General features: G+C 45.0%; 1 protein-coding gene across 1 annotated transcript; it reads right to left on the reverse strand.

The window, feature by feature from the left end:
• Positions 1–460: 460 nt before the first annotated feature.
• On the reverse strand, positions 461–6,121 carry KCNA1 (potassium voltage-gated channel subfamily A member 1). Its single transcript, XM_030238343.2, has one exon. It carries the CDS (start codon positions 4,345–4,347, stop codon positions 2,872–2,874), a length of 1,476 nt encoding a protein of 491 aa, XP_030094203.1. The 5' UTR covers positions 4,348–6,121; the 3' UTR covers positions 461–2,871.
• Positions 6,122–26,631: the final 20,510 nt, after the last annotated feature.

Raw genomic sequence — 26,631 nt, forward strand, 5'->3', positions numbered from 1 at the left:
GATTCAAGGGTTTGGGAAGATTGGGACCACTGGAATTTAACAGGGAGAGAAGTGTACAAAGGGCAAGGGCATGAGCAGGGGACAGGAAAGAAGCTTTACAACCTCTACCTAGAGAATGTAATGCCCTGTTTTATCTGATGCTTTGCACTTCTTGCAGGAATTGGAGCTCCTTCAGTTCTTGATCTTTCTCATCCCTAAGATTCACAGAAGTCACACAGTGAGAAATAAAGTCAAGTCTTTCTGGAAATCTGGCAGGTCAAGCTTGTGCGTAACTGCAGAGTTAGGGTTGGTTTTTAACTCTAAGTGCTTTCATTTTTATTTTTTTTTATATATACATGTGCCTGCATATGCGTGTGACACACGCAGGAGCAGACATACATATATATATATTTATACACACACACACACATATATATATATATATATATACATATATATATATATATATCAGAAAGACAGGGGAGGAAAGGATCTGTACACTACGGAAGGAGATGTGTTCAACAGCAGTTGGCCACGTGCTAAGTGCAGAATGAAAATCCTCAACTTTGTCCATCTGAAAAATTGAGATTAGTGCCTATATGTTTGTTCAGATTTTCCAGGGCCTAGCAGTCAAGGCTGGCATGTTGCAGAAGATATCTTCTCTTAGCATTGCTTCCCTCACCAGGAAATGATGGAAGTACAGTAAGATTAGAGATCAGGAAGAAGAATGTGGCTCAAAGGCTGTGATAGGATCTAAGATCTGAAAGAGGATGGAGCAGACAGGGATGGGAGGGCCCAGGAAAGCCTTTCCCATCTACCTGCTGGGGAACCTAAGGGAAAGAAGAGCAAAGTCCTCCAGTCTGATGGCCTGACTGGGAGATGCCCAGGCTCCTGTTCCTCCTGCAGCCTGCCCTGCAGGGACAAGCTGCCAAAGAGCCACCTCAGAGAAAGGAAGGGCAGATACAGTGATGGCAGTGATGCCTCTATGAACAAACCGGGGAAACCTGAAGCCTCACATGTACACAACTAGGAGTTATTTGGCAGAAGCCAATGCAGTGCCCTGCAGCATCAGACTGGCTGGGGAAGGAAAGTATTCCACGGGCACTGGTAATCTCTGCCTGCCTCTTCTGTATCCCTCACTCACACTTGATCTTTCTATCCCTAAACCTTTCCATGCTGTGCCAGTAGACAGCACAGGACGCTCCTGCAACACAGGACTGACTCATTGTCCTTTCCCTCAATGTCTCTGATCCACTCAGTTCCTGGAGGCACTTTCAGCAGTTTTGGGGGCTGTAAGATAAAGGCACTGCACAACTCTCTCAATCAATCTGCTGGGTCTCTTCAGCATATTTTGGGGGGGATACAAAAAAGTCACAACTGATGACTGCAAAAGAAACCAGGGGCTGCAATTCGGATGCATATAATAGATAAGTTTCATTTACATTCTGAGAATGCACCAAAAAGCATGCATCTGCACCTTTCATCTATAGAGGATACTAGGTTTTTAGCTGTTGCTATATATAACTTGATTTGTTAGTTTTCCATATAACTTTCCCTTTAAGGGATGGGATATGTTCCTTTCCGACAACACCTGGACAAAAGCCAACACATTTCCCTGAGCAATGCAGGAAAACAATCAGATTTCTCTAATCAGTTCATTCAGGCCCTCAGTCTATCAAGCACTTTTTTTTGTTGTTTTTATTGTTATTATCATTGTTGTTATTATCATCATCATTATTATTATTATTATTATTATTGAATTCATGCACTAATTAATTAAAGTTACACTTTAATCAAATAGGCCATAATGCTGAATATTTGAACATGCTTTGATCTCCAAAAGTTATTGTTCCCATTTGACTAACATACGCACTTAAATACAGTACTTTAAATTACTAGTCAATGATTGAATAAATTAAGGAGTGCACTTCTGGTGAACACAAATCAAAAAGAAAAAGAAAAGAAACAAAAAAAGAGAGGAGAAAGGACCTATTTTTAGAAGATTCAGTTCAAAAGAAAGCTTATCTGCTATTGACTGAGGTAATGTTTCAAGCATGCGATCATAAAATAAATAGTATCAAATTCAAACATGCTTATATTAAACTCCATTGTGCTATCTTGCAACAGAAGGGCTTAAAGTTTTGTATCCAGTTCCGAACAGGGAGGTGGGAAAAAGTGTGTTTCTATCATCTGCATGTGAGAGGACTTAGCAGCATTGCAGATGTTTCGTCTTCAGTTTTGTTTGCTATTCTCCTTTTAGGATATTTCTTCTATGGACAGCAAAAGAGTTCAGGCTTAAGTAGGTTTTTTAATAAGGTGCTGTATGGATCTGTAGGTTGTAAGGATGGAATCTTTCACAGAGGGGGTGAAAAGGAAAATGTGCACTCCTTCATAAACACCATGACAAATGCTTGCCGCAGGTTTTGGCTGATCTTTTTTTACTATTATTATCTGATGTACTTTCTTGCAACTGTGTAGTTTTGCAGAATATTTTTACTGCAATCCATGCATATGCCTAATAGCTCTAAAAACTGTCTTGCTTAGTTTAAATAACTTTATCCAAAAAAAAAAAAAGAAAAGTAAAAGAAAAAAAAAGAGGAGATAGTGGAGGAAAAGTTTAGGTCTAGCATCATAACAGCTTAAAACTAACTAGTTCAAATGGCTATCATTTGCCAGGTGGAAAATGGTTTTTTGAAAATAAACAAAATTATATCTTTCATGAATCCCGGAAGCTTCTTTATCACAGAGCAAAGATTTGCAATGCAACAATGCATTTACGAGGTAAATAAAGCATTCAAAGACTATCAGTAAAGCATCTACAAAGTGTGACTGTGTCACTAAAGTCTTCACGCTGCGAGTGGGGATTTTGTTTTGGGATTTTTGTTTCTTTGTTTACACATCAGTCAGCAGCTTGCTCTTATTAACACAGTTTTGGTTGGCTACAGTGCAGTTGCCAGTTCTGAGATTAGCCTCTCTAAAATTGTCTATGCTATTATTCATATCCTCTTCGATTTCCATGTACTCAGATTTGCTGATTGTGGAGGAGCTGCGGCGACTGAGATCACTGTCAGATGCTAAATTAGGGGAGCTAACGTGAAGTAACTGAGCCTGTTCTTCCCCTTCGGTTTCTCGGTGGTAGAAGTAGTTGAAGTTGGACACGATGACAGGTACAGGCAGGGCAATTGTCAGCACACCAGCGATGGCACACAAGGAGCCTACGATTTTGCCTCCAATTGTCACAGGGTACATGTCACCATAGCCCACAGTGGTCATGGATACCACCGCCCACCAGAAAGCATCAGGGATACTTGTGAAATGAGACTCAGGTTCTTCAGCCTCAGCAAAATATACCGCACTAGAGAACAAAATCACCCCAATGAAGAGGAAGAAGATTAGTAAACCTAGCTCTCTCATACTTGCTTTGAGGGTCTGTCCCAAAATCTGGAGGCCCTTAGAGTGCCGGGAGAGTTTGAAGATTCGAAAGACTCTTACCAATCTGATGACTCTCAGGATAGCCAAGGAAGTGGCCTGCTCTCCTTTCTGAGTCCCCTCCCGCTCGGCCATCTCAGTGCCCAGGGTGATGAAGTAAGGGATGATGGCCACAATGTCAATGAAGTTCATTATGTTCTTGAAGAAATCAGTCTTGCTAGGGCAAGCAAAGAAGCGTACCACTAGCTCAAAGGAGAACCAGATGATGCACAGGGTCTCCACAACAAAGAAGGGATCTGTAAAGATATTGGATTTGTAGACCTGGGTGGTGTTGTCAGTGCGGTGCACTGTGTACTCCTTGTCCTCCTTCAGCTCAGGTAATGTCTCTAGGCAGAAGATCACGATGGAGATGAGGATCACCATGACAGAGACTATGGCAATAATCCTTGCCGGCCCAGAGCTCTCTGGGTACTCAAAGAGGAGCCACACTTGGCGCTGGTACTCTCCCTCCGGCAAGGGTCTCTCCTCATCTTTAATGAACCCTTCATCTTCTCGGAACTTCTCCATGGCCTCCTCGCCCAGCTCATAAAATTTTATCTCCTCAGAGAACATGTCCAGGGGGACATTGACGGGCCGGCGCAGCCGCCCCCCGGACTGGTAGTAGTAGAGGATGGCGTCAAAGCTGGGCCGGTTGCGGTCAAAGAAGTACTCATTGCGCAAGGGGTCAAAGTAGCGCATGCGCTTCTTGGGGTTGCCCAGCAGCGTGTTGGGGAACTGGGCTAAAGTCTTCAACTGTGTCTCGAAGCGCAGTCCTGCAATGTTTATCACCACACGCTCACAGCACTCGTGGTCATCGTGGGCAGCGGGCTGGTAGCTATCCTGGGGGTGGCCAGGTAGCGCAGAAGTCTCATCCATGTTCTCTCCAGCCATCACGGTCATGGTGGCACAGAGGAAAGGGGACCAAGGGGCAGGGGAGAAGTGAGGGAAAGGGAAGAGAAGGAGGATGGAGAAGCACAGAGAGACCCAGGGCAGTTCAAGGGAGGGGGGGGGGTGTTAAGGAGGTTGAGGTGGGGAACTTGAGGAAGGGGTGGAAGTGGAGCCTAAAGGATGGAAATATCCAAAAGGGGAAAAGGGAGGCGGGATAAAGGGAGAGGCATCAGGGATGATGGGAGGGTGAAGAAAGAGGGAAGAAGTACCTTTAGGGGGGGCAGAGGGCAGGTAAGGTGAGGGGTCCTGTCCCCCACACCGGGAGGCTGAAGGTCTATGGAGTGCACCCCCAGGCTGGGGTTCCCCTCCCCAGCTGTCTCCTTTAGCCTTTAACTCGATCCGTCCACTTTTCTCGTCGGCTCGACCATCGCCGCAGCTGCTGCCACGAAGCTACCACACACACACACACACACACACACACACACACATAAAATAAATAAATAAATATAGAAATAAATATATAAATCTCGGGCTGGCTGGGAGGCGAGTCCTTGTAATGCCAACTCAGCAAATTTCCATCACCTGCCTCTTCCTTCCCCCCTCCCATCACCACCACCACTGCCCTGGTCCTCTCATCTCTTGTGCTGGGGAGGGAGGGATGGAAATACTCTGCTTTGAAGGCATGAAGCTCGCTTGCAGGATGGAGGCTGCCGGGGAAGAGAGAAACAGAATAAACCAGCCCCCAAGCCCCTCCACATACACACACACACTCAAGCGCAATGGATTGGCTTTCATCAGCAGGAACATCCCGTTCTGCCCACTACAGCAATACATGCGGAGTTCTACGCGTTCCTACACCTCCCTGGACATGCACCAAGGCCTCCGAGGCAGGAAGGTGCCCCGAACTCATCGGGAGGGCTTCCCAGGAAACTTCAGCGGGGTAAGCTCCTGCAAGGAGTCTCCCGAGCACCGCGCTCCCTGCTGTGGAGACTTAGCTGAGCACTGACAACTTCATCACACCAACTTGGGGGGAGATTAGGAGGGGGAGAGCAAAGCATCTCCTCTTCTGCTTTGCAACAGCTAAAGGTAACTGAGAGAGAGAGAAGGGGAGGGAGGTCAACATCCCAGACCCAAACAGTCCAAAATCGAGTGTAACATCGTCACGGAGAAGGGGCTTTTCCTTACCTGCTCCGGGTGAGACGCGCCGCTTAGGAGTAGGAGCCAGTGCCGGAATGCGTCAAGTCGCCTTGCAGCAGCATCCAAAAAAAACCAAACCAAAACAAAAAACGCAGTGGCAAACTTAACCCTCCTCCTCCTCCTCTTGCGTCCCTCTTTATAACGCAGTGATCGCTTTACACAGCTGCCTGCGAGACACTGAAATATTCATACACTGTCTTAGGCTGCACCAAGGGCGAGTGGGTTTAATGAGTTTCTGCTGAGAACCGCAGTGGGGGGTGAGGGGTGTGCGTGGAAAAGAGTGCAAAGTACCTTTTCCAAAAGGCTTGAGTTAGTCAATAAATCAAGGAGTCCTAGATAGCTGCTGGCTCTCCAGCTCTCTTCCCTTAGGACAGCTGGAAAAGGAGCCGGGCGCCGAGAGCGCCGCAGCCCTGCAGCCGCATCCCCGGAGTCGGTCTTGGCTCGTCCCGGCAGCAGCAGCGGCGGAGGCAGGAGGAGGCAGGAGCTGGACGCGTGCGGCAGGAGCGAGAGTACAGCTGAACGCATAAGAGCGAGGAGCAAACTCGAGCCATTTCTTGACGCTGCAGTATCAGCAGAAACATGAGAGCTGTTTGGTGCAGCTCGGGGATCGGGGAGGGCGGGGGAGCCGGGGGCCGAGGCCGGCGGAGGAGGGAGGGATGCGCACTGCCCCCAGGCCGGCCGCCCCCGCACGCTGCGCGCCGCGCCCCCGACGCAATGCGGGCGGACCCGGGATGGGGCTGCGGGAGCCAGCGGGATCCCGGGCAGCCAGCAGGCAGGCACGGTCAGCCCGGACAGGTGCGCCGAGCAGCCGCTTCCCGACGCGCGCCGAGGGACGGCGCTTGGTCCCCCCGCAGCACCGGCAGCTGAGCGGGACCGCACATCCCGCACGGACGCCGGCTGCGGTCCCGGAGGGCGGCGGCTGCACCAGCAGTGCCCGGAGCCCCTAGCCCCGGCTCCCAGCTCGCCTCGTTAGCGAACGGAGCTGCGCAATCGGAGCCTCCTGGACACATTGGTGGAGGCCAAATCCCGAGCGGAGTGGGTAGAATTGGGAGGGTTAATTGTCAGACAGTGCCCTTTAATGCTGCTTTATCCCACCAAATTCGTTTAATTGATGAATAACATAACTTCGAGATGGAAAAGACCGATTATGTCATCAGCTGGCCTTTCCTGCCAGCACAGGATTGTTCCCCACAGTATATGATCACTTACATTATATAAAAGCCTACTGCTCACCTTGTAAGGGCAGGAGCAGTGATCAAATACAACCCGTGCCTGTGTAATTTGAAGCACTCCGGAGCTAAGTAACACCAAGTCCATGTTTAACAGACCTGGTCTCATTAGCTTTCCCCTGCATAATACATTATCTTCACTTAAGATCACCACCTTGGCAGTCCAAAAATACTTAACTGCCTGACCTCCCTGGTGGTTTCTGTCTCTTCTTCTTTTCTCCTTATTCATGTCCAGGTGTTTTGATGATGTTGTGGTTTATTTTTAATTTTTTTACTGGAGCAAAAACCATTCTAAAGTCCTCTACCCCTGGCAGTGCTGCAATCACAGCTAGTTAGCATGCTGCATTCACCAGCCCTGTAGAAACATAAGTGCAAAGAAACAAACAGATTTCCTATCTAGCCTGGTACAAGGGTTGGTTTTGCTGTTGTTTGGTTTGTTTTGGCTTTTTTCCAGTATCACATATACTGAAAGTTTTGTTAGAAACTTCTGGTGAAGTTGTGAGCAAGAGAAACATCTGTTTCTGCCACTCCCAGGTAAAACAATGAAAACACTAAAAAAAAAAGAGAGCATCTTCTTCCAGTGAAAAATAAAGCACAATTCTGTCTGAAGTTCAGCAGCTCAGCATCAGCACCCAGCCCTGGACCCTGCAGCCCTGGACCCTGTGAAAACTAAACCCCCCCAAAAAACAGAAAGGCTAGACTAACCAGGCAGTTTTTCAACCCCTTGGGAAACTTAGTGACAGCCTTCGAGTCAACATCCTCTTATGGCAGTGAATTCCATGCCTGGGTGACACAGCAAGCTGCAGAGAACTCCGGGAGCTCTGCATTCAGTGCGCTTGGAGCTCCTGAGCAGAAGGAGCTCTATGAGTGAGCACCCCCCCCCCCACCTCTGGTGCAGTGCTTTATCCCCCTGTCTCAGCCCAAAGGATGCTCAGGAGTGGGCTGAAAATGCAGATCTAACAAGCAGAGGCCTGAGCTCTTGGTGCTGCTCTGCCCTTGGCTATCTGTAGGATTGCAGACAAGGCTGTACATTCTGCTTTTGCATCTGGAAAACAGGACTTAAAAGCGCTTCCTTTGCCTGTCACAGCTCCTTAGGCTGCTGGTTTCTGAGAGCTGCCTTAGCACATCAGAACCCAAATCCTCGTTAGGATCTATGTGCACACCAGGCACAGAAATAAAAAAAAGAGGAGTGATAGCAACCTTAGTTTTTCCATTACAGCTAAAGGACAAACTGGGATATTGCTCTCCCCCCTCCTCATTTTGCATAGCTTTGAACTGTGGAATTTCTCTTTGCAATCTAACTAACATTACTGACAAGCAGTCACGCTGGAAGGGAGGGATCTTTCTAAGTGGGCTATTAGCCATAGGGTCAATAAAATCTTGTTAAAGTACACAGACTAATGAGCAGTGTAACTAGGGCTTTCAAGAAGGTTGGATGTTACACATCATAGTGCTAAGCAGCTTCAATTAAATGCTGAGGAATGGAAGAAGAATACAACTTGCTGCCAGATTCAAAGTCAGGCTGCGGCTATTTTCTACCTTTTGCACTACAGAAAATGGCCAGCAGCAGCTGAACTGGTCATCCCCCCCAAAGAGCAACACTTACAAGTTCTCTTCAGAAACAAAATTTTTTCAAAGGGAAACTAAAAATTGCAAAAAACTTTGCAGCTTTTTGTGGTGGGAAGTCTGATGGTACTGTTGTGATGAGAAAGAACAGCATTTTTCTCTTTTTTTGTTTTGTTTTTAATTTTAGAAAGAAAGAATTTAGTTGTTGATTAAAAGTCCTTGTGCATGTGAGGATTACAAAAAATTGTATTGAATTAATGTGAATCTGAAATGGGATTAAAAAATGAGCATTGGCTTTACACAATGAAGCAAGCTTTAAACATTGTCACCAGGGAACCTGGGAAATCCTGACTGAAGTCAATGGATGCAGAAGCACAGTGGATTTCTGAGCATGGCCTCATTCCTGTGAGTGTCTTGAGCGACCCCCAAAATTTCTTCACCTGAAAGAGACATTTTATGTGATAAAATACATTGTGAAATCAAATGGCAAAGGATGTCCTGGTAGCTTGAACACTGGATCCTAAAGCCACCAATGAGTTGTGCAGGTGTCACCACACACCTCATTTAATGGCCTTGGGAGGCAGAGGATAAAGTGTTCTAACCCAAATTTACTGTGCAGAGGGCCTGTCAATCATTTATGACATGGAAAGAGTCAACAGATGGAACGAAAGGTGAGCTTGTGGTGTTGACAGTTGGGTTTTTTTCCTTGAGGGCAGCAAAGAATCCTTTAAAAGCTTTTAATCTTTTAACACTGATTTATGAGCCTTGCTAATATTCTTCTGTATTATTTTGCATTTTTTGTGACCAAGATAATCACACCTCATGCTTCAAAGAATACTGATAACTGATGGGAGATGACAATTACTTTGGTTCCCTCTTGTTATATAATTTCATTTTTTGTCCTATTCCCTTTTAAAGCCTTAAATATGGGCCCTCTTTGATCAAAAAAAGCCAAGGAGTGGAACCAGTCCTGTTGCTACACAGGGAAGATGAGAACTTGGGAGTTATTCCCATGAAGAAGGAAGAAGAAACTGCCCTTACTCATATGATAGTTGTGCTGTTAGGACCAGCCAGGAGAGAAAGGATGTCCCTGCCTTGCCTCTATATCCCATATCATGGGGTTGGAAAGATGCAAATTGTGGCAATAGGAGAATGGCTGGGCAGGGAAGAACAGAAAACTCTGTTCTGTATTGGGGTGGGATGAGCTTTCTTCTGTCCTCCTCAAAAGCAGTTATGTAATCAGAAATGGAAACAAAGTACCAATCCACCCCTGAGCATATTCAGGTTTTTAACACACAGGACTTTTTTCTTAACAGGAGCCACTTTTGGCTTCCCATAATTGGATGACTTAGTACAAGATTTTATAAAAGCACCACAGCAAGAATATATTTATCAAGAGTGCTGCTGGACACCAAGTGCAGAGAGCAGAGAGTGGCCTTTCCCTGTATCATGAGGGGTGAGTACAACACGAAGCACCACTGTCAGAGAAGAGAACACCTGAGGAGGACAGAGCACCACCAGAGCAAGCACGTTCCTGTAAAATCCCAGAACCAGTCCTTGGCAGTGGGTCCTTGCAATACACAATCAAGAAGTCAGTTTTGGGAAGTCTGAGTTTGCTCCTGTGTGAGTTCATTTACAGGATGATTCCACCCAATAAAAAAAGATTCTGACACATATTTAAACAAAGCCCCACCTCATAAGCCATCTGGGTCCCCAGGAGATAATCAGAAAGTGGTGGTGTTTTTGAAACAACAAGCTTTGTTAGGAAGCCCAAGTTGATGCTGAGTGGTGATGAGTGATAGAATCCCATAATCATAAAATGCTTTGGACTGGAAGATCATCTCATTCCAGTGCCCCTGTCATGGGCAGGGACACCTTCCACTAGCCCAGCTTGCTCTGAGCCCCATCCAGCCTGGCCTTGGACACTTCCAGGGATGGGCCAGCCACAGCTTCTCTGGGCAACTTCTGCCAAGGCCTCGACATCCTCACAGGAAAGAATTCCTTCCCAATATGCCATCTAAACCTGCTCTCTATCAGTGTGAAGCCATTCCCCCTTGTCCTGTCACTCCAGGCCCTTGTCCAGAGTCTCTCTCCATCTCTTTTGGAGGCTCCCTTTAGGCACTAGAACGCTGCAATGAGATCACTCCAAAGCCTTCTCTTCTCCAGGTTGAACAAACACATCAACATGTGCCTTAGGAACTCAAGGCATAACAGGATACTCCCAGTGCTCAAATAATTTATCAGTCTTGCCATAGCCATAATCACAGCTACCCTACAAAATCAGAACTGGGTTTAGCCCACGCTGGGCTGCAAGGTGACCTGCAACAGAACTCCAGGAACACTCATTGACAGCAACATTAGACTGCAGCAATGGGACTTAGCGTTTATAGCAAGGATATTTTAAGGCCAGTGGACAGTTGCAATCTCTTGATGAGCTGCCATGAAATATGGCACATTATCACGTGGTCTTGTGATAAAGGACACTGAGAATCCCTTCACATCCATCACTGACCAAGCCATGTGGAGGGAGAAGTCCTCAAAGAGTTGCCTTTTTGTTTAAGCAGGCTGGTGCCTGCCTCAAAATCTGACTGCAGTCCTGAAATTCAGGCTACCAAAACATGGCAGTCTGTTGGCATTCTCAGTGTTACTGTGAGAAAATTCCTGACAAGGAAAGATGTAAAGGAGAGAGGTGAAGAGACCTACAGAGAAAGGAGCAGACTATACATCAGTGGCAGTGAAAAAGAGAAACAAGAGATAGCTGAATAAAATGAGAATCTACACTGATGCCAAAGCAACGTCTACAAGACTGAAGTCACCAGTCTTCAGCAGTAATAGAAGTCAGGCTCAATTAAGTGTATCAAATTCAAAAGTGTTCAGTGTTTCTTAGGAGTCAGGGCAGCATCTTACACTGGATTTATGATTGTCTTTATTATACGTGACAGAATGTGAATGCTGGAATCATGATCACATGTGCTGCAGCAGAAACTAAGACATGCAGAAGAGGGATTCCCAGGCACCAAGGCAGTGGTTGAGGGCAGTTTCCACTGGAACTGGACATGTTGAAGAAGAAGGAGCCCCAGCCATGATTCCAAACCCACAGAACAGTATATTAAACTGAATGCAGATAAGCTGAAGCTTTCAGAGAACAGTGACATCTATGAACTCTTCAGTGTTTCCAATTATACCTCAAAAACCTGAGAGCCATGAAGGAAATGTCCAGAGTGGTGAAGGATTTCTAGTGGTTCATAGGGAAGATAAACTACTATATTCTTCTTTTTATCCTCCTGCCTCTCAGGACACAAGAATTATTGAAGAAGTTATCATACGGAGACAAGATTTGGCAGCAGTCAGGGCCCCATGCGATAGGGTAAAGGCAATCCAGTGCAGGGCACCAGTCCCAAATTGCTATAAACCCCTGGAACAGACAGAGCCACAGAAAGCTTGGACCTTGCTGCAAAGTCAGCACCTGGAACACTTCATGGTGGAGCCCTGACAGATAAACAAGGTGCTGCTGCTCTTGCACAGGGGGTGGGACAATCCTAGTGTGTCACTTTGGGACACAGCAGGAAGATGCAGCATGAGCTCCAGCACAAGGAGAGCATGCTGAGGAAGTGCTAAGTGTTCCTGGAAGCTGTCTGGGTGTGATGATAAAGACATGGAACCATTTTGTGTCCAGAGTGTGAAGCTCTACTGGGAGGAAGAAGGAGCACAGGCACTGCCCGTCTTGTTACTAGGCCAAGGATTGAGTGTTTGTGTCTGTGTGTGTGTGTGCACATGTGCAAGATGGGGTTTTATTTAAAGCAGGACAAACAGTAATCCCTGAGGATATAAGAGCTGCCATCAGGAAATTAATAACTTCATACCTAGAGGAATAGAGGGTGCTTTATTTGAGCCAGACTATTCCACTGGCCAGGCACCACCAATGTGCACTGCAGAGCGTGGTCAGGATAAACACTGATCAGCTGGGATCTTCCTGCTATTCCAAGACACCTTTGCAAATGGTCATTTTATAGGGCAGGAGATGGATGGTCAGCTTGCTGGAAACTGGCTCTGGAGGAAGCTCTGGCAAGAGCTGATTAGGAGATGAGCAGTGCCTTCCCACTGTCTGACAGGCCTTGCATGCCCTGCTCTGACACAGCTCGTAGCACTCTGCAGCAGAATTTGTGCCATTCAGCACTTCACAGGCCAGATTTGAGCACCAGATGTCTTGCCATGGGTATAAAAAATGAAGAGGAGCAAGAGCAAACAAAGTTAGCAGGATAAACAGTGCAGGGAGTGATAGTCAAAACAAGGCAGTCAGGAAAGTGATCCTTACCTGCATAAACTGGGATCCAGCAAAGATATTTTCCCTAAGACTAAACAGGGAATGTCCAATGCATCTACTAAGAAAACGTGTAGAGGAGTGTGGGCTGCACTCCAGCAGCCAGGCTTTAGAAGCAGTTACACTTAACAGGGAACTCACAGTAAAGAAATGGAGAAAAGAGAAGGTCATTTGCATCTGCTGTTTAGAGTGGAGCAGATACAAAGACAGAGAGCAGCAGCACAAGTAAGGCCGAAGGAAAGCAGCTGCAGCCTGGCCTAGAACATAGGAGGCAGCTACAGTGGCAGGAGAGTGATAAAGGAAGGCCAGAGGCAGCTGTAGAGGTGGGAGAAATGTCATAATACAGCCTGAGCAGAGATCAAACCAGAAAACATCAGCATCAAGGTGTTTGCACAGCAGAGCTGCACTAGCAGGAAATGGGGTAACATAAAAGATGTGAGGGCAAAAAAAGCCTGGCCATGAGGGGTCCTTATCTTTTGGAGGGACTCGGAATCTTCAGCCCCAGCTCTAAGCCTGTAGAAAGCCTTCAAGAACCACACTAGGGCAGAAAATGCTGAGCAGGTAGTTCAAGTGTCTGTGGCAGAGGGTTGGAAAAGCTTCCTGCTACATTTGTCCTTCCCTGATGAGAATTCCTAGTTCAGGTTGCTCTGCAGAGCTGCTTTGGCAGCAGAGCTTCCTCTGGCTTTATTTTCAGCATGCAGGAGAGGCAAAAGTGCTTAACAGGGTGTGTTTCAAACATATACTTGTCTTAGAGCCCAAATTTAGAGTTACAGTTGCATGTCCTCTTTTGGGAACAGGGTTCTTGCTGACCTGCCTGCCCAGAATTATTCTTGTCTGCTGGAGAGACAGCTCAAGTGAAGCAGAAGCAATTATTTACAGAAAAAGAAAGAACTTGAGTAAACAAAAACAATGGTGGCTACTGCAGGAGCCATTAAAGTGAAAAACACAGATGCTTTGAAGCCTTGTCCCCAGGTGATTTTAAGTGCTCCTGAATAATTCTAAGTCTTACCCAAAATGAAGGCAGTGAGGCACCCCTCAGACACTACCAGGTCATCAGTGTCTCATCTTTTCCTGTGCCTTGGGCATTGCTCTTTTTCCAGCTTCTCAGTCTTGCTTTTTTGTGTCTTGTCCTACTTTATATCTGGGCCAGGGTCTGTTCTGGACTCGAGAAGTTGGTGACCTATTCCCTTTCTGGAGCTTCTTCTGTGCTGGCTGTGGCAGGAGGGTATGGTCCGCTTCCTATTGGTTGTATTCCTTAAGCACTTTGTTCGATCATAGCTTGAGTTTTGAGCACCTCTTTTTATGATTTATTTTCATTTGAAGTCTCAAAAGCAAGTCTCACCCTGTTTAAAAATGCCACTGCTTAGTGAGCACATTGCAGTAGGCCCATTACACTTCAGACAAATCTCTCCCTCCCTATGTGGCAATGTTGTGGTGTGTGTCCAGTTCCCAGTTGAGTTATCTTCCCTGTTTTGTATCGTTTTGTGATGATTCCCCTGGTTACAACCCTATACCCAGTTCGATGGTTCAGTCCTGGTTCCCCCTTTCCCTCGAATGGTATCCTCCCTGTCTGGGCTCGCTGCCAAGCCCTTGTCTCCACCCCCGTTCCCCTGGCAACTGCCCCTTCCCCCTCCTCCAGAGCCCCATTCATCTCCTGAAACCCCCCCATCCTTCCAGAAACTTCTCCCTTCCACAGGGGGTGATTGGGCAGGTGCCCTGAACCCCTCCTTCGTTCGTGTACCACTTGTTGCCACCCCTGTCAGTCATGTTGAATTCCCCTCCTCAGTTTCTCCCAATTGGTTCTTGTACACCCCTTTATATACTGCCTCTCCCCCTTTTGTCTTGTCTTTTCCCGCCTGGTCACAGTGGAGTCTTTTCCCGCCTGGACGCCGTGGCGTCTTTTGCCGCCTGGACGCGGTGGAGGAATGATACATTAAAACCACTGGGCTACACCGGGCGTGTCAAGACCCTCTTTTCTCTTCGGCTTCTCCGCCTTGCCGCTTCTTTTCGATACTGTTGCTGCTGTCCTGCCGAGGAAGGCACAGCCCGGACGTCCCTGACGGATCTGGGTAGTGCCCCCTTAGCTGCTAGCTGCTGCTGTGCTCCGAGCTAGCCCCGGCCGCCTTCCCCCCCTGCTCGGACGGGAGGGAAGTGCTTTCGACACAGCAGCCGCGGCATGGCAACTTGCTGAGTTATTTACAAATCGCTTGCCTTTAGAATTTCTAAGGCTTTTGTCCCATTATGTCCCGCTTTTCAAGTCTTTGTGCATTATGTAGGAAAAAAGAAAGGACATCCATCACACACCTCCTGTCTGTGTCCAATTGCCTCAAGGCAGCACTCAGCAAGTTAATATTCAACAGTTACAGCACTATTTTCTGACTTCAGCAGTGTCTGAGGACTGATCCCAGGATAATGATCCCATTGTACTGTGCAGCAGAGAAATACATTGATAGTGTGAGGCATGCCAGGAAGAGCCTTTCTACGAGGGACACGCAGCAGTGAGCATGGCAAGATTGATTTGCAGGGCAAAAATAACAGCACAGGGCAAAAGGCCTTGCCAGCAGCTACTTCCAACCATTCTGCTAATAACAGTGCATGTGAGAGGTGAAGACATGCACTGGGATGCTCCAAATTTGAACCAGAATAGCAGACCACTGTTCTCACCCAGTCTTACCAAATATCTGCTTTTCCTACATCCTAATATGTGTTTTGGAAGAGATAATCACTGTCAAAGCCACACCCCCAAAGCAAGAGAACCCTTGGCAGAGATCTCTGGGATGTGTGGCAGGAGCCAGCAAAACCCTGTCATGGAAGGAAGTTTGCTACCTGCCTGAAACCTCAAGGTGATCCATGTTTGATATTTGGATTCAGAGCCTGTCCTAACCACAATCTTTGATTTCCCTCATGCTTACTGATACAGTTTAAAAACATAAACTGGTTGTTGTTCTTAGAAATATAAACTGTTTTACAGTTTAAAAACAAGAGGTGGTGCTTGCCTATGTCTTCACAAGCCAACATTTTACCTATGGAAATGGCCATGGCATGGGTGAAATGAAAGGAATCCCCACTTAGCTGCAAGGACACGTAATACCCAACCACCCGGGTCTCCACTGTCCTGCATGTTTTACACATGGTAAGTCCATCCCTTTCCTCCTGTGAATGAATATAGATTTATTTAGAGTTGCCAAAGTACGGATGGATTTCAGGTTTCTTTATGAAAATTTTACCTAGACCTGCCTGAGGTCACTGTGTGTGGTTCAATGATGGCAGTTTCCTACAACAGCAAAGCAGGAGAAAAGTAATTATGGTGTTTTATTTGATTGATAAAAAGACATAGAAATATAATCATTAAGAAATTATATCAGATGATATCTTCATCTGTAACACTATTTCTGTGTTTGGGTGTCTTGTACTGTGGGGAAAAGGCAGAGGTTGAAAATGCATTAAATATACCAGCTAAAGATGGTGAATGGCATAGGAAAAAAAAAAGAAAATGTGTGGAAATAATGTATTTCAACATAAATCAAATCCTTCTTTAATTGGTCTCTGCAATTCATTAGATTTATCACAAATCATGAGTAGTTTCAGGTTATCCCCAGCTGTGGACTTTTAGAGTTAATCTTGTAAAAAGAATGATCACCCTTCTAACTCATGGGCATCCTGTGACTGTGCAAATCTCATTGGATTACTACCAGCTGGAAAATCAGAGTGTGGAGTTGAACGCTGACCTTTGTGCTGCAAAATCTGAGGAAACAATCAATCGAAGGAGCTAAAGGAGAATCCTCCCCATTAAGGAGGAAGCGGTACAGAAATCAAATTCATTTGTGCAAAGATTCACTTTGCCAGCCTGCCCACCAAGGCAAAGAGCTCCACCTACTCAGCCAGCCGCAGGGAGGATCTGGGTATTTTGACTTAGAGCATTAAATAAATCACAGCACTGTTAGGAGTTAACAGAGCAGGGATTGGAGGGTCCATTTGCTGTGGAACCCTGTTTGTGGAAGAGCTGTAGGATCGGACCAAGCTGCTCTTTCGTTCTAGCCAGGGAAACAACAAAGACATCCAGTGACATTAGCGCCGAATAAGCACAGAACAATCAAAGGAGTTGCTTCCCCACATAATATGAAAGTCACCACTGTATTAAGGACAAGCACAAGTCATATGTTCCTCTTAAATCCTACTTAATCCCTGCTTTGAGGATTTAAAGGACGTTCAAGTGATTCATAAACCCTGTGTGTGTTCTCTGCACAAGAATGAATTTCACCCACCACAGAGACAGCTGAGCCATGGGAAATTCTGCAGTGGGTCTCATCTCTTGTGTTCAAGAAGGTGTGGCTGAGGCTCTGTCTCACTTGCAGCTGTAGCTTTAACACCTGACATCCTGATAATCCAAATTTATGGCTTATGGTGGGCTTTGCTTCCCCAAAGGATTTTGCAAGTAATGTGTGTGTCTTACCAGCATCATCTGGCTGGGAAAGTAAGTCAAGGAGGAGCTTTGCATCATCACAAGCCAGGAATAAAGGCAGAAGGTCTCTTCTGACTGACAGTTTATTGATCTGAGTCAGCATGACCAACTTCCTGTTTTCTTAAAAAAAAAAAAAAAAAAAAAAAAAAAATAGAGGATAGAAAAATACCTGCTTGTTTTCAAAGGATAAGAGGATATGTCGAGCTGGAAAATGGGCTGAAATCAGCAAGATGGTGCCTAAATGTTGCTGCTTTAGAAGGTAACAACAAAACTGTGAAAGATGGTGTCAGATACCTTTTCAACAGTGTGTGTGAATTTATAATTTATTTTTGCTTGGGTTTTTGGTTTATGCCTTGTTGTGGTGATCTATTCTTGTTCCTCTTGCATATTTTTTCTGCAGGCTCCTTGGCAGTGGCTCCTGCATCTCTCACAGCTCTGTTCTGCAGCACGCAGTGGAAAGGAGATTATTCAGATCTATAGTTCTGTCAAATGACACTCCTTAAAATATTGTGTAAGCTTAAAAAGTGAATTTATGCTCTGGCTTTTATACCTCTTTGTGCCCAAGGCACTTTGATATATAAAAATCTTTTGATAAAAGCAAATAAACACATACACCCACCACTTGCTGGGGCCTTGAGCTCTGAGAGTTATTTTGTAGGGGGATTGATACCTTCATACCTCCTTCCTTAAAAGGAAAAAGAAAATTTAGAGAGACTATTTACAAGGGCCTGGAGTGACAGGATCAAAGGGGATGGCTTTACACTGACACAGAGTAGAGGTAGAATGGATATGAGGAAAAAATTCTGTGAGGGTGCTGAGGACCTGGCACAGGCTGGTGAGAGAAGATGAGGTTGCCCCATCCCCAGAAGTATTCCCAGAAGGGCAGGTTGGATGGGGCTCTAAACAACCTGGGATAGTGAAAGGTGTCCCTGCCCATATCAGGGGTTGAAATTGGATGATCTTTAATGTCACTTCCAAGCCCAGTCATTCTTTGAGTCCATGAAATTCAAACACGTTGTGAGAAACAGAGAAAAACTAGTATTGAAAAGATACTGGAGACAAACTCTGGTTAAAAGGTAATCTTTTTTTCATCTACAAAATAAATCCTAAAACCTAGATAAAGTTGTAGATTCTGGATTCTAGTCCCAGAACCCTAGTTCTCTCTTCTGATCTTCAGTAGCAGCAGCATTAGCTTGGTCCACACACTTTTCTTCTCCTTCCCATTTTTGATGTTGCCTTTCCTTTGTAGACTGTGGTCTCTGAGGAGCAAGAGTTTGCATGTCCATATGATATGTAATTCAGGTGGCCCTGATACTGTGCCAGTAGAAAAATATAAAAATCTCCAATTTGACACTCAGCAACACAGCTGGGAAGTTGGAGAGGGAGCAAACAGTACTGTTTGTTCCTGATGGAGAATGACCTCTGGCTCTGTCCAGCTTTGGTCAATAAAGAAAAGAAAGCTTTCCCTAGTCCTTTCTTACTGCTTGTCCCACTGTACAGCTCTTTTTTGCCCCTAGAGAGCTCCCCAGTAGGAACTCCCAGCTCTCTGTCCTTGCTGGGGGGAAATGGTGCTCCCTGCCAGCAGAGGTGTCCTGGATGCAATTATAAACCAGAGGGATCTCCTGTGGCATGAGGAATATTGCATTTACTCTGGATATTTAGCAAGAACTGGTGATCCAAAACATTCTGGCTCCACTGCAGCCCTCCTTTCCTTCAAAACCGCTCAGAAGCTCTCTCCTAAAACTCTGTCTTCCATGCTGGATCACCTTTGGCTTTGCAGCAGATGGCAATGCAGCGCTGCTCGCTGCCAAGATGAGCCAGTTTATTTTTCCATCATCTGCATCTTACTATGAAGCAGCAGAAAAAGAGGGGGAAAAAAACCCACTTGGCAGCTGATCTGTGGCAGGTTATCTCCTGTTGTGGGGCTCTCACAATATGAGCACATCAATTCAAATAACTCAGGAATAAGCAAACGGAGAAGTCCAGAGACAGCTGACCTTACTGACATGGTGGACCTGAAGACAATCTACAAAGCCAGCTAAAATTCAGATTCCTAAACAGCTCAGATTTTCCTGGTGCTTTTCCCACTCCTTGGTGCAGCATTGAAATGGAACATTTTCTTGGCATTGTACCTTTCCTATCTGCTCTCTCCACCCACTTTCATCACATTGTGTCTCAGCATTAGCCTGGCTTTTGGGCACATGATGCTGTGGAATTAAGAGCTTGAGTTTTTAGTAGATTAGTCCAATCAACTTTCAGTTGTGACAAAAACAAAAGCAACCTTCAAATGGGGAGCTGGTATCACAGCAAGGAATGAACAAGATATCCATGGGTAGATTTAGTTCAATTAAAAATATCCATTTTATTTCTCATTCCCTCTATGAGCTTTTGATCTTTTCAATAAAGGCAAATCAAGAGCTTTCAACTTGCTCAGGCTCACAGTGAGTTAAAACTTGTCTTTTATGAAGGAGGAAGTTTCCAATTTCCTACTTTTTGGAGCTAAGTAGCATTTTCCATGGGCCACTGTCTTCAAATAACAACCGAAGCTTTGTAAATACAAGCACAGCCTTCCTTTCCCTCTGAAACTCTGAATCTCTCTTAGAAAATAAACAGGGATGGACACTTCAAGATGATGGTTCCTGTTCCAAGACCTAAAGAATTTTACAGAAATCCCTCTTCCTGCTCTTCTGCTTTGGGACTGTGGCAGAAGGGAGCTGTGGAGCCAGATTCAAGCTCTTGGTGCCTTGCAAAGCCATGGCTTCTGATGATTTGCTCCTCACTGACGATGCCAGAAGAGCGAAAAAAAGGTCAGGAAGAGCTGTTGAGATACAGCCTCGAGGAGCAGCCTCCAGCAGCAGGTAAGTGAGTAGTACTAAAAGATAGAGAGCATCATCATTTTCCAGGGAGCTTGACAAAATTTTCAAATAAAACAGCATTTCTGATACCATGTAGAGTAAATGCAATGCTCTGTTGTACATCAAATTAGGCAAGAGATACCAACATTTCAACATCTCCCCCTGCAAAAAAACTGTTTATACATTCAAAACAAGCAAACAACAGGAAAAAAGAAAGGGATATGAAAACATCATAGCTAAAATATGCCTTTCATCTTCTTATGTCAGGTTCTGAATTATTACAGATCCTGCTGCATACTTGTGAAACATCCATAGAAATTTTTGGTTTTACTTGAAAACAACAACAAAAAAAAACCACCAAAAAACAAAAAACAAACCAAAAAACCAAACCCAAAAAAAAACCCCCAACCAAACAAAAACAACAACCGCAACAACAAAAAACCAAACCAAAACCATGAAAATTATTTCAGCTAAGTTCAAGGGATCATTTTGTATTTCCAAATGCACAGAAAACTCAAATCACTTGCAGTTAAAGTTACCTTTCCCAATCCAGTGGCATTCATTTAGGCTCTGCAGTGTTTTTGCTGAGCTGGAATTTTGACTTCTGGAAATCAGGATTTTCAGGCCTGTGCTTATTTGTGCAACAGAAAGAACAGGCAGTAGTGTGTACCTAGAAAAACTGACCTAGCTGAGAAGTTTAAGTTGATTATCTTGGAGAACAAACCTGAGAAGTTAAGGAAAGCGAGGGTTTTCCTGTGCTGCTTTTACTATGGATGAAGCAAGAGCAGAAATTCAGGTGGACAGATGGAGGTATATTTCAAAGCACAGCAGTTAAACTCTCCAAAGCTTCCAGAGTCCAACAGTATTTCATTTTCCTGAGCTGCAAGAACCTGCTGGACACAGCAGTCCCTGCATGGGTGAGCACAAGCATTGGCTATCTGGATATAGATAAAAAGGTAGTGCAAATTACAGGAGGACATGCTTCAGAAATGGTGTCTCAGATAAGACTCAGTGAAACAGGAAAATGTGGACAGAAATCTGATGGTTAATTCTAAAGATTTATTTACTCAGTGCATCAAAGACTGACACAGTTCAGATACCTCCTAGTTCCTCGGAGACTGGTATTTTCCTTAATATTTATTGGTTTTCAGACACTGAACTTCTGTCTTCAGCTACCATTGTGCAGTTGTGGGTTTTTTCCCCTTCTTAAATCTATTATCCCAGAGGTGCTACCACTATCCCTGATAGGCTTAGCGTTGGCCAGTGGCAGGCCAAGAAGCCATCTGGAGCCATCTGGAACTGCCTCTGTTGGACATGGGAAAGCTTCCAGAAGCTTGTCACCCCTGCTACCAAAACTGTGCCCTACAAACACAATGCACCCCAAAATGAAAATAACCACAGTGAAAAGTTGTATATTTTTCTCAAACCTCCTCTGTGTATTTTTCAGGCTTAAGTGAGGCTGATTTTAGAATATTACCTGTTCAAGGTAAAGCTAGGAATAGTTTCCCTGCCAGAAGCAATTTGTGCTAAGTGTAATCTTTTAATTCAGCGCCGGCCTTTAGGGAACTGCTTGTATGATGCAAATGTGCAAAGATGGATGTGGAAATAAGAAAAATACTTTCACACAGGCTCTTCATTTGAGGTTTCTTGTCCACAGACAGCAGGGGTGCAAAGTTCAGTGGCCTAAATTTAAATTGTAGCTTGGAGTATTTTGCTGTGTTACATTTTCTTTCCATGACTTTCCCAAGTAGATGTTATATGTCAGAATTTGAGCTCAAACAAGCTTATTTGCCTCAAAGTGTTACATTTTGCTACTCAGGATTTCTTAATAATTTTCAATCTAAACCTGCTTTTGGTCAATGAAAAGGCAGTGTAAGTTGTGCCAGGGCATCCTACTGTAGAGAGGATTACAAAATATGTCATATAATGTTTATCCAGTCACATTCCAAATAACACACTTTAATTCACAGGGCAACTCTAGCACCACTGTGAGATGACACAAAAGTGGTGAAGATGGTAACTGTAGAAAATTCCTACTGGTTTACTAGGACAGGGAACATGAAGAGGGACTATTTACCAGGGCCTGGAGTGACAGGAAAAGGGGCAATGGCTTCACACTGACAGAGAGCAGGTTTAGATTGGATATTGGGAAGAAAATCTTCCCTGTGAGGGTGCTGAGGCCCTGGCACAGATTGCCCAGAGTAGCTGTGGCTGCCCCATTCCTGGAAGTCCAAGGCCAGGCTGGATGGGGCTCTGAGCAAGTTGGGCTAGTGAAAGTGTCCCTGCCCATGGCAGGGGGGTGGAACTGGCTGATCTGCCCACCACCCCCTCAGGCTGTAATTTAAATGAAACAACACAGGCCAAGCATTGCTTTAGCCTTTTACTCTTTGTATAATATTACCAGCTCTCCCAGAGTAAGGAGCTTAGCTCTGCAGCATTATTGTGACTAATCTCATCAGAGACTGCTGTGGCAGCCAGGCTCCGCTGAGACAGAAGATGGGGAGGATCTTAGAATAAGGGAAAGGCAGATGGGGAAGCCTGGCATAAATCATAAAGGATATGAAATAAACATTCAAGAGCTCAATGAAAATCCCAGATTAAAAAAACCCCAAAAACCTCATGTCTAGTCTCAGGCCGCTTTTCACCTAAAAATATCAATATCTTTCACAGACGGAGGGAATGTAGATCTGTATCAGAAGAATCTAATGTGGGCATGAACCTATATGGGACATTTCCTGCTGGACTTTCCATGAGTTTAAAATCTATTTTACACTTCAGAAGTACTACATTAGTAGTGGAAAATTCACCAAATTATGTGACTCCATCATCCTGAAAATTAGTTTATCCTTGACCTCAAGGCAGCAAAGTTACCTTAAGAAAAGATTAATTAAAACAAGACTTTCCTTTTATCTTATTTCTCCCAAGGAAAAAAAAGAAAAGAAAAAAAATCACCTGGCTGGAAATAATAGAATGATTAGAGAGGATGTCTGGCTTAGACTGTGATGAAGACCCAAAAAGCTAGGACATTTCAGGTTTTCCTATGGCTTCCAACAGAGAACAAGAAAGAAACTTGTACAACAGAAAGGATTAAAAGAATAGATCCAGCTCTGTGGGATAGATGGGAAGAGTTCCTGAGCAAGGTTATAAACTTCCAAGAGAGAAAAGTGCATTGCTGGGAATCTGCTGTAACTGTTCTGTTGTGACAAGCTTCCAGAGTCATGTAAAATGTGCTTTTTTCAGTGATTTTGATTTATATGCTAGGAAATCACCTGTTAAGGCAGCATTTTCTTAGCAAAAAACAAAACAAAACAAACAAACAAAAAAAAAAAAGACAATCTCACAGAAAAATTGGGTTTCTAGAAGTATGTATGTAGGCACTGTAAAATGATAGTCATGAAGACTGAACAAAATCATATCATGATCTCAATCCCCAGATTAACGTAGGTCAGATCTGTAGCAAGGCATGTCAGAAGAACAGGGAGAGCTGGCTGGGAAAACATAAAATTGCCTGAGAGAATACATATTTATCCACTCTCATCTGGCCATCCATCCATCCATTGATCTTGTGCACACCCTAACAAGACATGCTTCCAGCTTCCTTTCTTTCCCCCTCACACATCAATCCAGGCAATTACTGGACATGATAATTATAGTAAGCTCTTAAATCCCAATAAATACTACCAAGCTGGCTACTCAGATGTTTCCATGCCTTCGACTTTTTAACATGGTAATGATGACTAGACTGTATTGCATCTGAGTACTTTTATAGGTTTACCCCTTGATTAGACCTAGGGAGAGGGAGGAAATGCTGTCAGAAATGGGAAGGAGATATTTCAGCCTGGAAAGAGGTCTTGTTTTCAAATTTTGACTTTCAGAACTGTGGTAGAATAATAAACATGTAGAGGTCCTGGTTTTAGGCTCTGGTGTTTTTTCAGTGACAGAGAATGATGCCTCTGCTGCTCTGAGGGCTCTGGAACACCCAGTGGTGTGGAAACTTGGTTTGTCACTAGCTAACGCATGTCCTGCAACATGAGCTCAATTTCTTAGGCTGTACTTGCAAAAGGGCCAAAGGCTTGGCTTGCTACTCATGGTTGTGCCCAAATTCCATTGCCCAGCATCGCCAGTGGAAATGCCCAAGGTTTTCAGTACCAAGAGCAAAATCAGAACCAGGGTGGGGGGCAGTGGAAAAAAACCCAGGGATGTAGCACCTCCCACCCTCCACCTGCATGTTGGCCAGGCATTGCCTCGGAGTTATGTCAGTCTTACCTGCCCCCTCTCTCCATCCTACCTGGGCCAGGAAAATCGTGCAGCTCCCTGCACAGGTCACCATAAAGTTTAGGAAACACAAGCTACTTCCTCTTCTGGCCTAAACTCACAGAGCTCAAACACCTCCTCTAAGGGAAATGCCTTCTGAATCTCAAATGTCTCATGATTCAGAACTTACTCAGAGCCCTTCTTTCCAGCACATCTCACAAAATGCACCATTTACCTTTGCTGCCTCAAGATATTTCTATTCTGCAGCAACAGCAGAGTAGGACCAGGATGAGGAGGGAAACACACAAGAAAAGTGAACATTTGGCACTCCAAATGGCTGAAAGGTGAGGAAGGGATCCTGGCACGTGGTGAGTCAAGAAAAAAGAAAGTCAAGAAAAAAATCTGGGAAGGGTTGATACAACTGTACATGAGAGGAGTATGCTCTGGGTGGAGAAGGGTTGCAGGGGACCGCAGCATTGTAGGGGCTATGAAATCTCTAGAGGACTATGGGTGAGTAGAATGAAGCAAGATTCATCAGATCCTTCTCCTGAATCCAGTGACTCTTACAGAATCTGGATATCAACAAATACATCAGAACCAGGTGATTCACTCCATTTTGGTTGCTGTAAGTGCTGTGAAGTTCTGTGTACAGCAAACAGTGATTCACAAAGGATGAGTAAGGCTCAGCAGTCTGTGGCAAGAGCAGTGGAAACCTGCCAAGACCATGGCAGCCCATGTATTCTGTGTGTCACAGGATGGAGTGACATGCCAATCCCTTTTCCTCCTTATTTTCCATTGAAGTTTGTCCAGACTCCTGGCCAGAATGAAGGCCCATTGGATGCCCAGGTCATTTTGTACCAAGACATAGCTTCTGATTCTGGGTAGAATTGCTTCAAAAGTGCAAAAATAAAAATGTCATCAGTACTAAAGCTCTTGGTAGGAATTGAGGCTCTGGTTCTGCGTGACACTGAGGAGAGCACAACAAGACTTTAGACAACAACCACTGTTCTTGACTAGGAACAGCAAATGTATATGAGAGGGGCCAAATGAGAAAGGCCAAAGATATGTCAGCTGAAGAGGAAATCAGTTGAAAGGAGAAGTCTTAGTTTCCTCATCAAACTGCAATTCAAAGGTTTTATCAGAGGATATAAAAAGGTAGATTTTGATATTGAGGCTATTTAATATTCCTTCTGACTCATTTACAAAAAGAATGTTTATGTTTCTACTGCTTTGAAATGTTTTGTACCTTCCCGCTCATGTTTATTTGTTGCTTGGTATCCCTACTCTCTTCCACTGACACTGAATACACACAGAAAAATAGCTGTCTTTATACATTCCAGCTTCTCTCTCTGTGGAAAACTCCCAGAGCAGAACATGGCAGCTGTTTAGCAGCACACAACACCCCTGTGCACCACTTCAGGGTATGAAGGAGTGCAGATCCCCATATCCCATTGCTATTGCAAGATGAAAGCGTAGATGCTAAGGCTATAATTTACCATGATGAATTTGAGCAGTAAGCTAAGGTTAATAGCCCTACAACACTTGAGAAAAGTGTAATTGATCTCTTAGAGAGCATGAGTGTTGAGGAGATGGGTTTGTGTCACTGGGAAGGTAGTGCTGTCAACACCACAGTGTCCACTAACAGTGTTCACAGGGCACCCCTTCACCCAGCCTAGTGAAATGGATGTGCTTGTTCTCCCACATTTGCCAGCACCTTATAAAAATGGACCTAGGCTGATTCCATTGTCTTTTGTGTTGGTCACAACCAGAGGAAATGCTCAAACAGGGATTCATACATCTCAAAATAATTATTTCCTGCTCCTCCCAAAGTCATGTAATGCTGCTGTCCCCATTTCATTACACCTGAGTCAGAGCTGCACTAAATTGCCTCCAACACCAGGATCTGCTGTGGTGCTGCATTCAAGGTGATGAAGCTTGAACCACTGAGGAAATGGCAAACAGAGATCAAGAGTCACAGAATCACAGAATGGTTTGGGTATGAAGGGGATCTTAAAGATCAGCCAGTTACACCCCCCTGCCATGGGCAGGGACACTTTCCACTCTCCCAACTTGCTCAGAGCCCCATCCAGCCTGGCCTTGGACTTCCAGGAATGGGGCAGCCACAGCTGCTCTGGACAATCTGTGCCAGGGCCTCAGCACCCTCACAGGGAAGAATTTCTTCCCAATATCCAATCTAAACCTGCTCTCTGTCAGTGTGAAGCCATTGCCCCTTTTCCTGTCACTCCAGGCTCTTATCAAGAGTGTCTCTCCATCTTTCCTTTAGGTTGCCCTCAGGCACTGGAAGGCCACAATGAGGTCACCCAAAAGCCTTCTCTTCTCCAAGCTGAACAATCCCAATTCCCTCAGCTTTTCCTCTCAGCAGAGCTGCTCCATCCCTGTGATCCCCTTGGT

The sequence above is a fragment of the Serinus canaria genome, chromosome 1A, assembly GCF_022539315.1.
Source record: "Serinus canaria isolate serCan28SL12 chromosome 1A, serCan2020, whole genome shotgun sequence".
Lineage (NCBI taxonomy): Eukaryota > Metazoa > Chordata > Aves > Passeriformes > Fringillidae > Serinus > Serinus canaria.

What these genes read in the sequence shown, in the direction of transcription:
- KCNA1 (XM_030238343.2), bottom strand. Translation starts at nt 4,347, where the DNA reads ATGACCGTGATGGCTGGAGAGAACATGGATGAGACTTCTGCGCTACCT.